This window comes from Eschrichtius robustus, chromosome 13, assembly GCF_028021215.1.
Source record: "Eschrichtius robustus isolate mEscRob2 chromosome 13, mEscRob2.pri, whole genome shotgun sequence".
NCBI classification, from domain to species: Eukaryota; Metazoa; Chordata; class Mammalia; order Artiodactyla; family Eschrichtiidae; genus Eschrichtius; species Eschrichtius robustus.
Genome location: NC_090836.1, coordinates 40,521,213 through 40,540,953, shown reverse-complemented (window position 1 = coordinate 40,540,953; position 19,741 = coordinate 40,521,213). Strand labels below are relative to the sequence as shown.

The window sequence follows — 19,741 nt, the reverse complement described above, 5'->3', positions numbered from 1 at the left end:
GGTAGGACTGTATTGCTATAAACTTCCCTCTTAGAACTGCTTTTGCTGCATCCCATAGGTTTTGGGTTGTTGTGTTTTCATTGTCGTTTGTTTCTAGGTATTTTTTGATTTCCTCTTTGATTTCTTCATTGATCTCTTGGTTATTTAGTAGTGTATTGTTTAGCCTCCATGTGTTTGTATTTTTTACAGATTTTTTCCTGTAATTGATATCTAGTCTCATAGCATTGTGATCGGAAAAGATACTTGATACGATTCAATTTTCTTTAATTTACCAAGGTTTGATTTGTGTCCCAAGATATGGTCTATCCTGGAGAATGTTCCATGAGCACTTGAGAAGAATGTGTATTCTGTTGTTTTTGGATGGAATGTCCTATAAATATCAATTCAGTCCATCTTGTTTAATGTGTCATTTAAAGATGTGTTTCCTTATTTATTTTCATTTTGGATGATCTGTCCATTGGTGAAAGTGGGGTGTTAAAGTCCCCTACTATTATTGTGTTACTGTCAATTTCCCATTTTATGGCTGTTAGCATTTGCCTTATTTATTGAGGTGCTCCTATATTTGGTGCATAAATATTTGCAATTGTTATATCTTCTTCTTGGATTGATCCCTTGATCTTTATGTAGTGTCCTTCTTTGTCTGTTGTAATAGCCTTTATTTTAAAGTCTATTTTGTCTGATATGAGAATTGCTACTCCAGCTTTCTTTTGATTTCCATTTGCATGGAATATCTTTTTCCATCCCCTCACTTTCAGTCTGTATGTGTCCCTAGGTCTGAAGCGGGTCTCTTGTAGACAGCATATGTGCGGGTCTTGTTTTTGTATCCATTCAGCCAGTCTATGTCTTTTGGTTGGAGAATTTAAGCCATTTACATTTAAGGTAATTATGGGTATGTATGTTCCTATTACCATTTTCTTAATTGTTTTGGGTTTGTTTTTGTAAGTCTTTTCCTTCTCTTGTGTTTCCTGCCTCAAGAAGTTCCTTTCGCGTTTGTTGTAAAGCTGGTTTGGTGGTGCTGAATTCTCATAACTTTTGCTTATCTGTAAAGGTTTTAATTTCTCCCTCGATTCTGAACGAGATCCTTGCTGGGTAGTGTAATCTTGGTTGTAGGTTTTTCCCTTTCATCACTTTAAACATGTCCTTCCACTCCCTTGCAGAGTTTCTGCTGAAAAATCAGCTGTTAACCTTATGGGGATTCCCTTGTATATTATTTGTTGCTTTTAATATTTTTTCTTTGTATTTAATTTTTGATAGTTTGATTAATATGTGCCTCAGAGTGTTTCTCTTTGGGTTTATCCTATCTGGTTCTCTCTGTGCTTTCTGGACTTGATTCACTATTTCCTTTCCCATGTTAGGGAAGTTTTTTGACTGTACTCTCTTCAAATATTTTCTCAGTCCCTTTCTTTTTCTCTTCTTCTTCTGGGACCCATATAATTTGAATGTTGGTGTGTTTAATGTTGTCCCAGAGGTCTCTGAGACTGTCTTCAATTCTTTTCATTCTTTTTTCTTTATTCTGCTCCCTGGCAGTTATTTCCACCATTTTGACTTCCAGCTCACTTATTCGTTCTTCTGTCTCAGTTATTCTGTTATTGATTCCTTCTAGAGTATTTTTAATTTCAGTAATTGTGTTTTTCATCACTGTTTGTTTGCTCTTTAGTTCTTCTAGATCCTTGTTAAATGTTTCTTGCATTTTCTCCATTCTGTTTCCGAGATTTTGGATTATCTTTACTACCATTACTCTGAATTCTTTTTTGTGTAGTTTGCCTATTTCATCTTCATTATTTGGTCCTGTAAGTTTTACCTTTCTCCTTTGTCTATAACATATTTTTTTGTCATTTCATTTTTTGTTTTTTTTGATGGTTGGTGCTGCATTCCTGTCTTACTGGTTGTTTGGCCTGAGACGTCCAGCACTGGAGTGTGCAGGCAGTTGGATAGAGTTGGGTCTTTGTGCCGAGATGAGGACCTCCAGGAGGTCTCACTCTGATTAATATTCCCTGGGGTCTGAGGTTCCTGTTAGTCCAGTGGTTTGGACTCAGAGCTCCCACTATGAGAGCTTGGGCCCAACCTCCACCCTGGGAACCAAGATCCCGTGAGGTTTGTGGCACGGTAAAAAAAAGAAGAAGAAAGAAAGAAAGAAAAAAAGGAGCAGTACAATATCAAAGAATAAAAGACAAAATAAAAGTAGAAAGATAAAAAATATGTTAGGAAAAGTAAAAGTATAATTGAAACAACTGCAACAAGGCAAAATAAAACCACAACAGAAGAAAGGAAGAAAAGGCGGGGTGGAGGACAAGCCAAAAGGAGAGATCACTAACAAAGTATAAAGAATAAAATAAAATTAGAAAAATAAAAGATTTATTAGGAAAAATAAAAATATAAAAGAATCAACAACAGTGAATCAACAAGGTAAAACAGAACCCCAATCTAAAAGAGGAAAAAAGAAAAAAAAAAAAAGCCTTGACCATGGGGGTGGAGTTTAGGCTGTGGTGGCACTTAGGCAGGGGCGCTGTTTAGGGTGTGGCAGGGCCTAGGCAGGTGGGGGGTGACTTTTAAGCTTGAGGCGTGGCCTCTGCTTAGGACCTGTGGGGAATAGGAGAGGCAGCATGCAGAAATGAGGGCCTCAGGAGTGTGGAGTTCCGTAGTTTGGAGGTAGGGCACTGAGTGAGGGTGTGTGGGTGGGGTTTAGGCCCAGCTCGTTGGAGGGGGTCTCCGAGTGTAGAGTTGGGGCCCTGGGTGGGGGTGTAGGGGTGGGGCTTGGGCTCTGCACGGCAGGGGGGAGGCTCCGAGGGCAGAGGATTAGGCCCAGGAGCCCAACAGGCTTCCCGGTGCCTAAGTGGACAGGGAAAGTACTGGCCCCGTTCCCTTCCGCTCCTTCGTGCCCCTCCCCCACCATCTCCCCCAGGGTCTCCCCCGTTGCCACTGGACCCCTAACCGTGGTTGGGTCCCGCTGGGTGTAGGAACTCCTTCCCTCCCCCAGCCAGCCCTCAGGGTGCCAGTCCTGGAGGTCTGGCCTTAACTTTTGCTCCCCCTTCCCTCCCTCCCACTCCCTCAGGACCCGCATGGCTGGAGGGGGCCTCAATGGGCAGAGGATCAGGCCCGGGATCTCAGCAGGTTCCTGGGGGTTCAAGTGGGCAGGGGAAACCTGGCCACACTCCCTTTTGATCCTCTACCCTCCCAGTGGTTCCCCAATTTACCCCTTCCCCTCCCGCAGCCAGCCCTCGGGGCGCCAGTCCCATCCCGCCTCCACTTCTCCTCCCCCTTCCTTCCCCCAGTGACCCATGTCCTACCCAGTCGCTGGGGGTTCCTCCTACCTGCTTAGGTGTCCGTGGTCCCCCACTGGTGCCTGGTAGGTGTCCTAGTTGTGAGGAGACGCGAATTCCGCATCCTCCTAGTATGCCATCTTGACTCCGCCCCCCCAACATGTTTTTAAGAATGGATTTTTATATAGGTGAGGATTAACATTTTACCTTACTATAAGAAAATGAAACTTCTCAAAATTGGAATGTGGGAAGTGGCTGCCTTGTAAAGAATAGAAAATGAGGCTGGAAAGCTAATGACATATAGATGGGGATTTCTATACCAGGTCTGGTGATTAGTTATTAAAAGAAATTTCTAATTAAGGGAAGGAAGACAGGGTTAAAGAGAGGAGGAGTTAGTTGCAAAAGTAGATTGAAACAAAAGGAAATATTAACAAATATTAACAATACAATATTATTAAATGTTAACAATATTAACAAATTAAACAAAAGGAAATATTTTTAAGTGTATGTCAGTACTAGAAACTATTTATTATTTCCTGGAGATTGAGTTGAATAACTTCTGGAATCCAAGTCTAAGATTTTAGGTTAATGATCCTGAAGAGAGGACTACCTTAGGCTTTGTGTTTCTCTTTATGGCCTGCTAATTCTGCTTCTTAGAGGGCCTAAAAGTTGTTTTATAAAGCATCAGATAAATTTAGAAATACATGGAAATTATTTAGGCATACAAGTAAATGAATCTGACTTCTTCTGATCTTGATAGAATAAAATGGATCAGATTTATTCTTTCAACTTAACTAGGAAACTAGATAAAACATCAAGCAAGAATTTTCAGACATTGGATAACAGTGATTCCTGAGAGAAGGGAAATGAAAAGGATGAGCCTATGATTTCCACAGCTTACTGGGGCGGTGTGTTGAGGGGAGAGAGCTGGTAAAACCTGGCAGTGCCTGGCAGTCTTGTGAGTGGAGGAGACAGAGTTCAGGGAGGCCAAAGTGGCTAAGGTTTGTGAGATAAATACTGGAGGGGAAGTTGCTGAACAAAGAGAAAGCTCCAGAGATATGCAGTGGGCCCCCCTCAAATCTTTGGCTGAATACTGATCTGTACATATATGGGAAGAAACTACCAGAGCCTGGGGAAAGAACCACCAGAAAGAAGGAATCAGAACAAGCCTGAGAGCTAACACAGGTGCCAAGAATAGTTCATGTCCCAACCATCTAGAGTAGAAAAGTTGTGGGGCATTGAATAGAGTCCTCAAAAGGGCATTGCTTCAAGAGTGGGGCCAAAGTGACCCTAGAATAAAGGTTGCCCTGAACCCATGGTAACAAGCTTAAATACAAGTCTTGAAAGCTTGAAACTGATCCAACTAACTTAACTATATCACAGAACAAAGCCCAACAATATTTAAAGGAACACAGCAAATTCTGGTAACAACAAAACCCAACAGCATGAAATTCACAATGTCTAGCATCCAATTAAAAATTCCCAGGCATGCAAATAGAAGAAAAATATAACAAAGGGAAAAAACAGTCACTATAGAAATACCCAGAAAAGACAAAAATGATAGGATTAGCCAACAAAGATATTAAAACAGATATCATTAACATATTCACATGTTCAGGAAAGTGGACATTATGAGGAGAAAAATGGAAAATATAAAAGACCCAAATTGAACTTCTAGAGATGAAAAATACAGTATCTGAAATGAAAAATACATGAGATGAGATTAACATATTAGACACTGTGGAAGGAACAGTTAGTGAACTTGAAAATAGAGCAATAGGAACCATTCAAATGGAGTAGAAAAAAGGCTGAAAAAAGATGACTAGAGCTTAGCGAGCTCTGGGGCAGTGTCAAGCCTAAGCATGTAATTGAAGTCCCAGAAGGGAAAGTTGGGTGTAAGTGGTATCAGAAAAAATGTTTAAAGAAATAACGGTGGAAGATTTTCCAAATTTGGAAATATACTGACAGATCCCAGAAATTCAGCATACCTCAAATAGAAGAAACACCATAGTGAAATGTATAATAATCAAATTGCTAAAGACCACTGATAAAGAGAAAACTAATGAAAGCAACCAGAGGAAAAGAGGCATATTATGTACAGAGGAACAAAGATCTGTCAGAAACCATGTAGGCCAGAGGACAATATAGCTACATCTTTAAAGTACTGAAGGAGGAAAAAAAAAGCTTGTCAACCTAAATTCTATACCAGCAAATAAATCTTTCAAAAAATAAGGCTATACTTTTTTAGGCAAACAAATGCTGAAAGAATTCATCACCAGCAGACTTCTACCGTAAGAAATATTAAAAGATATTTGTCAGGCAGAAGACAAATATGAGGTAAAAGTTTCAATCTACACGAGGAGTGAAGAGCAGTGGAAATGCTCTCAGTTTTTAATATCTCTGAAAGACAATTGACTAGTCAAGTCAAAAATAAAACAACATACTGTGGGGTTTATAACATGTTGAAGTGAAGTATATGACAATCATAACATAAAGGAGGGGGAAAATGGAAGTACATACTTGTCTAAGGTTCCTATACAATACATGAAGTGATATAATGTTATATGAAGGTAGACTACAATAAGTTAAAGACATATAAATCCTAGAGCGACCAGTTAAAAACAAAAACAAAAACCAGAGAGGTATCGTTATAAGCCAGTAATGGAGATAAAATGGAATTAAAAGATACCCAATCCAAAGGAAGGCAGGGAAAGAGGAAGGATACAAAGAACAGATGGGACTAATAGTAAAAAAAGAACATGATGGTAGATTTAAAACCAACCATCTCAGTAATCACATTAAATGTAAATGACCTAACCCAGCACACCCAATAGAAATATAATGTGAGCCATGTATGTAATTTTAAGTTTTCTAGTAGTCACATTAAAAAAAAGTGAAAAGAAACAGGTAAAACTAATTTTATAATATATTTTATTTAACCCAATATATCCAAAATATGTTATTTTGGCATGTAATAAATCTGAAAATATTGTTAATGAGGTATTTTACCTTCTCTTTAAAATGTATGTATTTTACACTTACAGCACATTTACACTTACAACACAATTTGCATTAGTCATAGTTCAAGTGCTCAAGAGTCACATTTGGCTAGTAGCTACCATATTGGACAGTATAAATATCCTGTTAAAAGTCAGAGATTGTCAGATTAGGTTAAGAAATATGTCTACAGGAAACCTATTTTAAATATGAAGACACATATAGGTTAAAAGTAAAAGGATGGAAAAAATATACCGTGCCAACACTAAACAAAGGAAAGATGAAGTAACTGTATTAATATCACACCAAGTAGATTTCAGAGCAAGTCATATTACCAGTGATAGACTTTTCATAATGGTAAAGGGGTAAGTTCAAGAGGATTAACAACCTAGATATGTACACACCTAACAGAACTTCAAAATAGATGAAGTAAAAACTGAGAAAATTGGAAGGGGAAATAGACAAATTTATAATTACTGTTGAAGATTTCAACACCTCTCTCTCAATAATTAACTGTTTCCGAGGAGAAGTTAAATCTAAGTGATGCTTGGTAAGAGAGGAAACATCCTGCCAAACATTAAGCCCAACTAGACAAACCTAGCACAGGGAGTAGGTTTTCCTTAGGAAATAAAAACTGCGTAAGAAGGGAAAAATACCAGACAAAATGAGATAAATTAAGTGAATATGATGGGGTCTACGATATGCTATGCACTCTAACATGTGGAATAAAGTGACTAGAATGGAAGTTATAGTGTTTCTAACATGACTCGTGGGAAGATTCCACATCATTATAGTTTACCTCTTTAAAGTGTTTCTTAATAGAACTAGTCCTATTGATAAACCAGGGATTTATGTGAGGTCACAGGGAGAATAATTACAGTTGTCATGACTCCATAAAAATAGATGTTGCCTGCCTCTCTTTCTCTAAAACCTTGGCAGTAATTCTAATAATTTGTTACTTGAATTCACATGTGAGAAAAATCCTGGACACAGTGAGGGATGCAGTAACATAGAGCTTACCTGAAGTCTGCCTTCTTGGTTTCCATAGTATTATTAGATTAGATCTTTTAGGAGTGAGTTGACCTTCTGACTCATAATATTCAGGGGTTGTTGCTTGGTTAGTCTTTTGGGTTTTGTGGTTGACAAGGATAAGTCTAATTTAAAAATCAGAATGAGGAAGACTTCCCCAGTGGCGCAGTGGCTAAGAATCCGCCTGCCAATGCAGGGGACACGGGTTCGAGCCCTGGTCCAGGAAGATCCCACATGCCACGGAGCAACTAAGCCCGTGTGCCACAACTACTGAGCCTGCGCTCTAGGGCCCGCATGCCACAACTACTGAGCCCGCGTGCCACAACTACTGAAGCCCGCGCGCCTAGAGCCTGTGCTCCACAACAAGAGAAGCCACCGCAAGTAGCCCACGCACCACAAGGAAGAGTAGCCCCCGCTCACCACAACTAGAGAAAGCCTGTGCACAGCAACGAAAACCCAACACAGCCAAAAATAAATACAATTAAATCTTTAAAAAAAAAAAATTCAGAATGAGTATGTAGAGGGGAAAATCTGGAGGGGTAAAATAGGAAAACAGCTTTTTTTCCCCCTGAAAGTTATCGTGGTCTCTGCTCAGGAACACTGTCATGCTTAGGACTTCTAGAACATTTACTTCCTAAGTCAATTATAAGGGTTCAGAGTGTGAAATTGGAAAGGGTTAAAGTCAGGATTGTATTGTGAAATGTTTTACTTCTAAATGCATGAGAAAACAATAGTTTGGCTGGTTTACTGCGTGAGAAGGAGGATACAAATAGCAGTCATTTATGTCATTGTGGTAACATACAGGAAAAGGATTGAGTCCTTAGTTTGAAAACATGGTAAGCTTTTCTTTTAAAGAGAAGCTTTTTTCAGCTTCAACCTGGCAACTCTTCAAAATAAAATCACAAAGGAATAAGACACTATAAACAACCATTCCATCCCCAGACAGGACTGCATAGACAAGTAGGCACTCATGGCCAAAGCTGCAAAGGCAGCAGGAAGGGCAGCTCTTTAGGCACCAGGAGCTGCAGCAAGCAGAGGCAAGTGTGGGCCCCCAAAAGAGTGACAAGTGCAAGACAAACAGTAGGCACCGGGCTGACTTATCACTCTTAGCCCCCTATTCCAAAGGGAATTGAAGATCTTCTGAAGCTAAGAGAGTCCTGTGTGCAGAAAGGCTCTCACTATGGAAGGGGAGGGAACCTTGTCTTCACAAAATACAAGCAAGTGCTCTGACCATCATTGCTCCTCTTTCATCTTAAGCACTGTGATCCCTTCTCTCATTTCTTTTTCCTTTATCTTCAGCCCTCTGTGAGATGACGTGTAGGATTCTTTTTGTTCTCCTAACTCCTAGCTTGTTTTTTTGGTATGATTGTGTCTTGGCTGAACTACGGCAATTTTCCTCATTTGGATAGAGTAAGAGCTGAAAAACTGAGGAGAGAAACTCAGATCTAAATTCTGCCTCAGATGTCAGATTACATGTCCTCAGTTAATGGGAGGGAACATTGAAGCCACTAAACTCCCTCCTACTGAGATACAGGAGAAATGAAAAAGAACCCAGACCACTCCGTAGAGCTAATTAATGAGCTGACTTTGGAGGAAGCCATTTCCCTCTCAGTGGAGAAACCTTGGTTGGAGGCAGAACTGAAGCAGTGGAAGAGGGATTCTTAGTGTGGTGTCCTGATCACTAGGTCTCTGTTCCTGTTCAGCTGGCTTGGTCTTTAGCTTTATAGGTCCACTCTCTCAAAATAACAAAATGAAATAAGAAGCCAAACAACTCAGTCTATGGAGGTCCAGCTAAACTTAATTGGTTTCTGGCGCTCTTTCCTCCTGAAAAATAGGATAGTCATGTGTAGCATGACACTCATAATGTCATCCTTTTCACTTCAGGGTAACTATACCAAAGGTGGTATACCCCTCTGATGGGCACCTGGGGGAGATATATCTCTGTGGCTTTCATGTGCTTGGCTATCCTTATCTCTCTCTAATTTCTTCCACATCCATCCTAAGTCCTTGTTGCCTGTTGTAATATATAACTTGTCTGCCCCCATGGAAGGTTTGGCTTACAGTGACTGACAGGTTGTCTGCCTATTCACTTCACCCCCTGGATTGAAGGGTTTAGTTAGCCTCATAGCATGGCTAATACTGTGGGATAGAATGCCAGAGGAATCAGTCCCTTCCTGCTGATTTTCTCTCACTAGAGGATGTAGATTATAGCTGTGAAATCTGTGCTTGCTGAGCAAGATCCTCCTGCATTCCTGGCTGCCTTCACAAGTGGAGAAGCATCCTTCAGCACCATTATCTTCGGGTGCAGGGTTAGATTAAAAACCTGGATTGGAGAAATCTGTGATCCTAATTGTGTCTTAATTCATTATCATTATTTTAAATAACTGAGCTCCAGTTACCTATTGGGCATCACTCAGCAGAGAATTAACCACAACCTGAGTCCTCTGGGCCTGTTGTTCCGTCTTCAGAGATGCAGGAAAAACAGTGTCTTTCTTCAGTCCTGGCTCTCCCTCCCACCACCCTCAGAGCTCTGCTTCATGGTGAATGTGGTTTCCCTGCAACTGCTTAGGCATCCTCATCTATAGGCCCTTTCTCTGGTCTAGACCATGCTCCGGTGTGTTCCTGGCAGTGTTCCCTGCTGCCTCCCCAGTATGTAGTTGCCTACTATTGGGCTCACTGCTCTGGCATTCTAGTGTGTAAATATTTGTCAAAGGCCGGGGGTGTTTTCCCATTCCCCAAAAAGCATTCTGAAAAATGTGCCTGTTTTCTTAGTCATATTTCCAAGCTTTGGATGAGTTAGCCCATTCATTCCTTGCAGTTGACAGACACTGGCCTGACCTCAGCTGGCCACATAAAATAAGTATGCAGTAACTTCCGGCACAGTAACTTTCAAGCTTTGGTACCAAGGAGTCCTGGACTTAAAGGAACCATGGATGACATAGTCATTGTTAGAGAACACATTGTTTCATTAACATATCTCCTGTATCAAGCATTTTAATTTCTTTCACTTGTACTTGATATTGAAGGCATAAATGGAATCAACAAAAATGAGGCAGCTAACCATATAGATTCTGGGGGAGAACTTTACTCTTCATGTTTGTCATTTTACTTTCAGGTCTCATGTAATGTAGGTTATACTATATCCATGTCTGCCTCTATAATGATGACATTGCTGAGCTACTACCAGTTTAGAGATGTTTTTCCAATATAGTTGATGGTTTATTCTGTCGCTCAGTTCTACTTGAGACCAAAACAGTTTGCTTCTGCTAGGTGGCTTGTTAGGCTGAAAATGCAATCCTTAGTCATGGAGCAGAATTTTCTATCTTTGTGCAGAATCAGGAGACCTACATAGAAGGATTGAACTACTGATCTTAGCTTTATTAACACTAGACTCTGAGCTCAGGATTTATTTAAATTACTCGCACAGTCCCGATAGATTAAAGAAACTGCTAGTGTGTACCTCATTAAACTGCTTGTACTCCTTCCTTTCCTTTTCTCTGAGTCTCACCTTGTACCACCCCTTCCTCCTCATTTTCCAGTTTTTTTAACCTAATCTTCAGTCTTCTACAAGTCCGGCCAACATCTTCCCATATGTATCTGGAACCATATATATACACATATATGTGTGTGTGTGTGTGTGTGTGTGTGTGTATACACACACACACATATCAGCTTTTTCTGTTTTCACTGTTTATAACCACCTCAACACCTCTCTCCCTTCTAGTCAGAATTTGATACAGGGACATGAGGCTGTTGGGTGTTGAAGTCATAATTGAATTGATTAGGAAACTAACCTATGCTGTGCAATATCGCAACTGTGTTTCCTTCTTACAACACAACTATTTTGAAAGGCTGGAGTATCTATTTTAATACATATACTTTCTTCCCACAGATCATCAATTTCTACATGAATATGCTGATGGAGCGAAGTAAAGAGAAGGGATTGCCAAGTGTGCATGCATTTAATACCTTTTTTTTCACTAAGTTAAAAACGGCTGGTTATCAAGCAGTGAAACGTTGGACAAAGAAAGTGGATGTCTTTTCTGTTGACATTCTTTTGGTGCCCATTCACCTGGGAGTGCACTGGTGTCTTGCTGTGAGTGCCTCCTTTATTACTGATAAAATTTAAAAGAAATCTATGTAATTATAGAATACACAGAGAGTGGTGAATATTCTACATTTTCACTAGATGACTGAGAGAAAAAGTAGCATTTAGTTGTCTAAAAATTGGATAGATCAGTGAACTCCCTGTCAAGAGTGGGAGATACTTAGACTTTGAAGAAAGCTATGGAGTTTTCCTTTTCTGGAAATATTTTAAAAGGGAGTTGTAAGTCAAAGCAGGCTAAAGGCAAGGCATGGGGAGTAAAAGTGACTTCTCAGTGATGCTGCCAACTCAGATTCTATGACTGTTATTTTCTGCCTAATCATGACTTGTCTTGCATACTTGGTAATTCAATATTTTTTATGATTCTGAGAACACGGATACATGAGCTTAATATATTAATAAAAGTATAAAAAGTATTTCACAGTCTGTTTTGAATTACATTTGAAAAGCATAAGCCAAAAGGAAATTCTCCAAGTAAAGAAACAAAAACTAGACTCTTTTACCATCTTTCAGAAAATGCATGGAAATTATCTCACTCAACTTACGTTCTCTGAAGAGCATGTTGTGTCTTCACTGTAACCCACAGTGCAGATGGAGAACCTGAGTACTAGAAAAAGGTTTCAGGGCAATTACTGGAGCCACCAGTCAATCAGCCCCCACCGTAGTTCTGAGTAAATAACCCCCCTGTTCTTCTCTCCTCTGCAGATTAAGCATGGTATAATGCTAAGCATCCATCAAACTTGTCATGATATCATAGGAAATCTGGCAGAAGGTTCCAAATTCCAGGGAAGGGAAAAGCTGAGAAACCAGTTTTCTTCACTTCATAAACACAGATTTTTTTTTTTTTTTTAATTCCCAGGTTGTAGACTTTAGAAAGAAGAATATTACCTATTACGACTCCATGGGTGGGATAAACAATGAAGCCTGCAGGATCCTCTTGTAAGTAGGGAGTTGAGGACAAAGAGTTTGATGTTGGGTATATGTTATGTTTTTCCAGCTATTGAACTCAGTTCTCTGATCCCTTCAATGTAGTGATTAATAAAGGAAATCTTTATCTTGAGTAAGAATGGATATTGTCCATCTAAATAAGTAAAGTTTAATAATAATATAATACCAAAAATATACCCTAATGGGGATAATTACTGTCCCAGTGCTCTAAATACAGAGTGGATATATACATATAGATATAGAAACTACTTAGAAATCATCTACTCCAACCTCCTAATTTTTCAGATGAAGAAACCAAGACCCACAGAGGTGACTTAGATTTGCTCAGGTCCTGCTAGTTAGTGGCTCAACTGGGAACCAGAATGCAAATCTCTTTATATCCCATGTGTTTCTCTTTCCAAAATGTCTATTTCTCACTGTACCATTTTGGCAGCCAGGAGAGGGCTGGGTTCCAGAATGGTGAGCAGTTCGCACTTAAGAAGAGTGCTGTATATGAGGTATGCACTCAACAAATTGTTGATTTGGATTGACTTTTCACACAGGAGAATCAAGACTGTAAATAAATAAATACCTCAGTATTGCTGGAGAAACATTTTTCTTCCATTAGATTGAGTTCTGTAGGACCATATAAACCAAGGAAAAGAACCAAAACTTGTTCCTCAGGACGGACAGTAGGTAGAAGGAGCCTGGGTATCAAAGGCAGATGTCATGCTTCTCTTGGGTTGACAGGGAAGGCCTGAATTGTGGGACCTCCAAAGGAAGCTTAGCAGTCCAAAGATTCCCTGCCCAGTAGTATATACTGTTTTCCTTAGACGCGCAGAAGAAAACTCTTCCTAAGGATTGTCAGCCCCGTTCTTGCAGTGGCAGCTGTCATCACTACTCCCCAAGCTCATCTCATTCTCTCCCAATACCTTTAGGCAATACCTGAAGCAAGAAAGCATTGACAAGAAAAGGAAAGAGTTTGACACCAATGGCTGGCAACTCTTCAGCAAGAAAAGCCAGGTACATTTCTTCTTGATGAGATGGAAATCCTGAGACCTAGGGTATTGGAAAGAAAAGGATTTTACTGCTTGGTCCCCAGAGACCTTCTGTGTTAGTGTCTAGCCTCACCTCAGCTTAGTCGTTTGGTTCCTTGGGGAAGATAGAGTAAGCTATCTGTGGGAAACTAGTAATGTGTTTCTTATGAAGAACTAGGTTTTATAAATGCCCAGCTATTTTGCTAAACTTTCATCTGTGGGAAATGTTTGCAGATTGTTTGGCCCTTGTGGGAGGGGCCAGCTTTTACACACTTGGGTGTCATGGAAATCTAAGATAGTCTCCTGTGTGATTAATATGAAATACACAGGCTGGACTGAGATGCTGAATTCTTTTCTCTGAGCCTCTGTTGTTCTGAGTCGGGGACCAGGGTCATCTCTTCCAAATTCAGGGAAACCTGTAAAATTTATATCCTTTGGCTCTTATTTATAATCAAATAAGAAAGAAGGAAGCTTGGAAAGATGTCACTTTTTTATTGTTTTTGGCCTTTCAGGAAATTCCACAGCAGATGAATGGAAGCGACTGTGGCATGTTTGCCTGCAAATATGCTGACTGCATTACCAAAGACAGACCAATCAACTTCACACAGGTGAGCCAAGCCTTCAGGAGGGAGCTCTATGACCACCCTGTCTCCAGGCTGCCGGATAGATGTTTTTCCCTCCACTTTCTCCACTTAGGGGGCTCTGCTTCAGCTTGTGGCTCATAACACGGGTGGTTACTGCCTGTGCCGCTTCACAGGAAAAAGGGTAGTGATAGGTCACGTCCTGGGTTACCGTATATCACATATTGTGATGTATGGGCAGAGCCTTCTTCTCCGCCCATCTCTCCCACCTACCTCAAATCCTGTAAGAAGCAGAGAACTGGGACCAGAGCAAGTTTCCTATAGTTTCCCTTTATTTGGATAGCAGTTAAGTTTTGGAACAGGCCACACCTTGATCTAGTGTAATTTGTTATGCTGCCCTCTTCCCCTGCCCCTCGCTTGATGCAGCTGGTCAGTCTTCTTATACTTCGTGATTGTTTATTTCTGTCCACGTGGTCCTTCGGAGACCAAAGTGGATTGAGACTAGAGATTAGGGGTTATTCTTTGTCCTCCACTTAACTCTTTACTTCTGTTTAAATCAATGGCTTTACCAGATTTTTCCACCACAGCCCTTGGGTGGAGCTCACTCTTGCAGTTCCTATAACTCCTCCCGTAAAAAGTGAGTTTTTGATTTTCAAGTGTCGGATCTCATATCCTCTTAAAAGTTTAACATAGAGGACTTGATAGACACCATTCTCAAAATTCTTGGAGACATTTGGGTGTACCCTAGGGACTTCTGGCAATGCCCAACAAAACTTCTAAGGTTACAACAATGGAAAATAGCAATAGAGATAGTAATAGAAAAAAGCAATAGAAAGAAAAAAAATCACATGTGATGAAGAATGAGCCATTTGAAAGATCAGAAATTCAGCTGAGATTATTTTAGTTGAAAACTTCAAGACGGAAAGGAGTGTTAGGTCTGCATACAAGAAATGAAAATAAGGGTGTCTCTGTGTCCCTACAGCAACACATGCCCTACTTCCGGAAGCGGATGGTCTGGGAAATCCTCCACCGAAAGCTTTTGTGAAGACTGTCTCAATTAGCAGACGTGGACTTGTGGGAGACCAGCTCTTTGTTGTCTACGGCCAGAGACCTTGGAAACAGCTGCTCCCAACCCTCTGTTCTTGTAAAGTCCTTGATCCTGGACCAGGCCCTGGAGAGATGCACTCACAAGCACATCTGCCTTTCCTTTTGTATCTCAGATACTATTTTTGCAAAGAAACTTTGGTGCTGTGAAAGGGGTGAGGGACATCCCTAAGCTGAAGAGAGAGACTGCTTTTCACTTCAGTTCTGCCATCTTATTTTCAAAGGGCTCCAGCCTCACTCAGTCTCTAATTAGGGGCCTGAGAGAAGCTTGGAAAGACTCTTGATTTCATGTAAACTCTTGTTGTTAGGCCTTACTAAGAGGTAGGAAAGGACGTGGGCAAAAAGGTAGGGATGAAAACCACCAGCATATACACGCACACATACATACACACAGGATTTTCAAGATATGTCACTGGGAAAGTGACTGTAAACTGGACTTTGGGGCACCTGCATAATTCCCTCCTCCAGGACCTTTCCTATTTATATGCCCCTTTGTGAAATCCGTCTGCTTCTGTACAAGGCTGTTTTATCATCTGTAGCTTCTTCCTCTCCTGAGGCACAACACGTGAGCCCTGGATGGACCCCAAAGTCCCAGGCAGTCCTTTCCTTAAAAGCAGAGGCTTGCATGTGCTCACAACACATGATATGGGGAAGACCCACCCAGGGAGCAGTTTAGTGGAGCGACAAGGCACCACTTTTACTGCTACCTACTTCTGACCAAGAAGAAGGACCTCAGTCTTTAGCATACAATTCCAGCATTGGATGAATGCAGGTCTAGTTTGGTCTGTGGCTAGCTAGTTTAAATATGTTTCTAACCACAGAGAATTTAATATATATATATATTTCACAGGGATATGTTTTTTTTTTTTTTTTGAAGGCTGAATGTGTTCACCATTTTAGCCTGTAGGTTTATTACCATTTTCCAGATTTAGCTCCAGCACGCACAGATCCCAGCCCCTATGTGTAGGGTGTTTGTGGACTTCCTAACAGAATATTTTGATTCCTGGTTGAATTTTGGCTTAGGGGTAGAGGTTACAGAGGGAGGCGAGATTTTCAACTGGAAAACGGGTGGAACTTGGACTGATCAACTTGAGATTGAAAAACTGCTATTCCTTTTGTTCTTTGTGGCATCTCCCCACCCTCTGAGCGCTCCTCAGGCTAGATAGTGAAACGATCCAATGCCAGTGTCATTTTGTACTTAAGTTCCAAAATAGGAACATTTTATACTTTTTTCTGTATTGTAATAGGTAGTTTTGTATGAAATCTTTTCTTCTCTTCCCATGTACCTCATCCTTTCCAACATTGTGCTTTCTCCCTGGGCTTATTTGAAAATTTTACTCTGTTTTATATCAAGCTTGTTTAGTACATTTTTCTATGTGTTACCACAGGTTACAATTTGAAAAGAAAACTATTTTTTTTAAATATTCCATTGTTAACTGAATGTTACTGTTTTCCACTCCAGCAACTAGATGTCCTACCTTTTTCATACTGCCTGCCTTTGGGGGAAAGACCACCTTTTGTTTGTTTGTTTTCTTTTTTTTCTTCTTTCTTTCTTGCCTGTTTTGTTTTGGTTTTTTTTGTTTTGTTTTGTTTTGGGTTTTTTTGGTGTTTTCTATAGGAAATAAATAGCTTTCTATATATGAGTTCCTGGGACTTTCACATTCTCTTTTAGAGAGCTGTGGCATGCAGGCTCATTGTGGGACTCCTGAACATTGATTCTTGGTACTTAATGTATTTAAGTGACAACTTGAAAGGTGGCAATATGGTATAGATTTTGGACCATGAATCAAAAAGACCTGAGTTTTTCAGGCACTCTTGCTATTGTCTGGGGGACTCAAAACAAGATACTTCTCTGTATTTATTGTTTGTCCATTTAGATAACATCTGTCTTACTTTCCTCACAGACTTTTTGTACAGACCAAAGCAACAAATATTTATTGCCATGTACAGCAGAAAATGAAACATGCAACAAAAGCACTTTGAAAAATATACAAGGAATTGTTAAGCCTGTCTGAATTTGGCCCCACTTTCTGACCAGTGCAGTTTTGTACAAGGTGAAGTTAGTGATCCTGAGATGCCCTGCATGAGTGGGCCAGGCTGAGACACAGGTTGTGGTCCAGGGTGGGAACCAAGTAGACTTAACATAGTGGGGGCCATTCTTTCCAGAGAGCTGCCCAAGAAGAGCAGGACTAGCATCTGTAAACTTTCTTCTTCATTTAAGGGCGGACCTTGATGACAGGGGGGAAAAAATATGACGTTCCTGTATTCCATGGCCAAGGGCATGTTACCAATGTCTTGTTTAACCTGCTTTAAACTAAAGCCTGTTGCTTTCCTTTTCTCCGATCTTCCCCTCTCCTCTGTGTCCAGTGCTCATGATTACCTGCCTCCCCTAAAAAAAGGAACACTTGATGGATGATAAGCTCTAGATGCCAGATATGGAGCCTTCAGCAGAAACCACAGTCTCAACAATCACTCCTGGACCCTGTACAGAGAAAATCAGACCATTCCTGCCCATTTGAGGATACATGGTGCGAGGCACAGAGGCTAGTTCCATCCCATTTGTCATCTGGGACCCACCATTGCTCCCGGGAGCCCTGTTTAGGTTTGACTGTAAGAGCGCTTTTCCCTCATCTGGCCTGGAGACTCTGTGTAAACTGACTCTTCATATTTCTCTGTGGTATCAACTTCTCTCTTATTTTGCCCTTGTAATTGTGCTAGCATCTTCTACCCACTGCCCCTAGCAAGATTAGCCCCAAAGTTTTAGTGTTCTGGGATAGAAACAGGTTGCCTGGAAAAGCACTGCCAGCAGCCATATTCCAGAGTCTGTCCATCGCCACCTGGTTCTGCGTGGCCCATAAAAGGCTCTAGCGTTTCAGCTTCTGGTCCTTCTCCTGTGCCATCCCTCCAGCTCTCAAATATGTCTTAACCCAGAGTAAGAGAGACAGCTGACACTCGGCCTTTGTCTTCTCCCTTGCTCCACCTGGTTGGGCCAGGGGGGTTGGGGTAGGGTGGAATATGATGCTTTCATCCTGGGAGCTCACATACCCAAGAGAGTCAGAAAAGGACGTGTAACGCTATCAGGCCCTGCTGTTGACTCAGACTACATGCTGAGCTCCTGGCAAAGTGGCCATATTTCCCTACCCAGGAGCAATCTGTCCACAGCTTCAAATTCATCCTAAAATTTGGGAAGGGACAAGTAAGACTCAACCCAATACCTTTCCTAATAGCCCAGGCCTTATTTCACCTGTGTTGAATCCTAATATCTGTCTTTTAAGAGCCCATAATTCCTATTCCCAGCTTTGGAGGTGGTGGGTGATGTAACGTAAGGGTAAATGGGGTTATGCTGGTCACCACTAAGAGAAGAGTACTTAGGGGCTTCCCTGGTGGCGCAGTGGTTGAGAGTCTGCCTGCCAATGCAGGGGACACGGGTTCGAGCCCTGGTCTGGGAGGATCCCACATGCTGCGGAGCAACTGGGCCTGTGAGCCACAATTGCTGAGCCTGCGCGTCTGGAGCCTGTGCTCCGCAACAGGAGAGGCCGCGATGGTGAGGGGCCCGCGCACCGCGATGAAGAGTGGCCCCCGCTTGCCACAACAAGAGAGAGCCCTCGCACAGAAACGAACACCCAACACAGCCATAAATAAATAAGTAAAAAATTAAAAAAAAAAAAAAAAAAGAGTACTTAGACATGCATCCCCTGTGGGAGAGAAATGGGAAACTAGGAGACTTTTAGCTACAAGATAAACCTCGAGGAAACGTTAGTGCAGGCTGCCTCTCTGGCCTGTCAGGGAGAGGGTGGGGAGAATTCCATTTGGGAGTGGTTGAACCAGATTCTGAAATGTTATTGAGGGCCATAATGCTGCTTGGAATAGAAATTGGTCAAGGTAGAGATTCAAAGTCAAGTTTAAGGCCAGTGTTAACACTGGCTTGATCTTAGAGTTAAGACGCAGGTCAGTCTTTCCTAATGGAACAGATCATAGCTGCTGACTTTTCTCCATTCTAAACTGAGGAGTAACCATCAACTGCTTGACTTCTGGAGATTGTCCTTCCTCCTTCACAGAACTTTAGTGCTGGGAAAGGCAAGTTGTCGGGGAGAGGCACACAAGGAGCCCAGAGCCTTCAACCTGCTGGGCACCCCTCATCCAATATACTCTTACTGCTTTCACGAATACACAGCGCGCACACACCCAAATCTCACCTCCTTGAAGCCTTCCCTGATTACATTAAAATCTCTTATCTGGACATCTGCAGCACTTAGAAAATAATACAACTCCACACGGCATATGTATTGTAATCTGTCCTTTACATCAAGAATGGACTGAGACCTGTGTTGCCAGTGAAGGCAGGTAAATGATTTGGTGCTTTTTTTTCCAGGCCAGGAGTGCAAGCTGCTTCTCTCTGGCCTGCTAGGGAGGAGTAGGGGTAACTGACTAAACATTTACTTAACCAACATTTCAGGAGTCCGGGGGAGAAGGTCCACTCACATCAGCCTGCAGTGAGGCTGCACCTCCTTTGATGGCCCTAAACCTAATGCCTCACTCTGCCCTTAACAAAAGCCCCTTCCTCAGCAGTTTGGCATATCCTTCATGGGTTTCAGTCTCTATGCAAGGGGCCTAATCAAAGTATTTTTTCCCGGAAAGGAGGAGTCCGCCCAAGCAGTGGTGTAGAGGTGACGGGACGCCAGTGGTGTAGAGGCTGGAAGA

The 19,741-nt window shown here is 41.4% G+C and overlaps 1 protein-coding gene across 4 annotated transcripts in view; it reads left to right on the top strand.

Annotated features, from left to right (window-relative positions):
* SENP1 (SUMO specific peptidase 1) overlaps nucleotides 1-17,302 on the top strand; it is a 56,850-nt gene extending 39,548 nt beyond the window's left edge. For 3 of the 4 annotated variants that reach the window (XM_068561287.1, XM_068561286.1, XM_068561289.1), the window contains 5 exons: nucleotides 11,179-11,382; nucleotides 12,251-12,330; nucleotides 13,257-13,341; nucleotides 13,868-13,963; nucleotides 14,919-17,302. In XM_068561287.1, the coding sequence (XP_068417388.1) occupies nucleotides 11,179-11,382; nucleotides 12,251-12,330; nucleotides 13,257-13,341; nucleotides 13,868-13,963; nucleotides 14,919-14,981 (528 nt within the window). In that variant the 3' untranslated portion in view covers nucleotides 14,982-17,302. Of the gene's footprint in view, nucleotides 1-11,178; nucleotides 11,383-12,250; nucleotides 12,331-13,256; nucleotides 13,342-13,867; nucleotides 13,964-14,918 lie in introns of those variants that run through there. The other variant, XM_068561288.1, reaches the window with a different exon arrangement.
* Nucleotides 17,303-19,741: the final 2,439 nt, after the last annotated feature.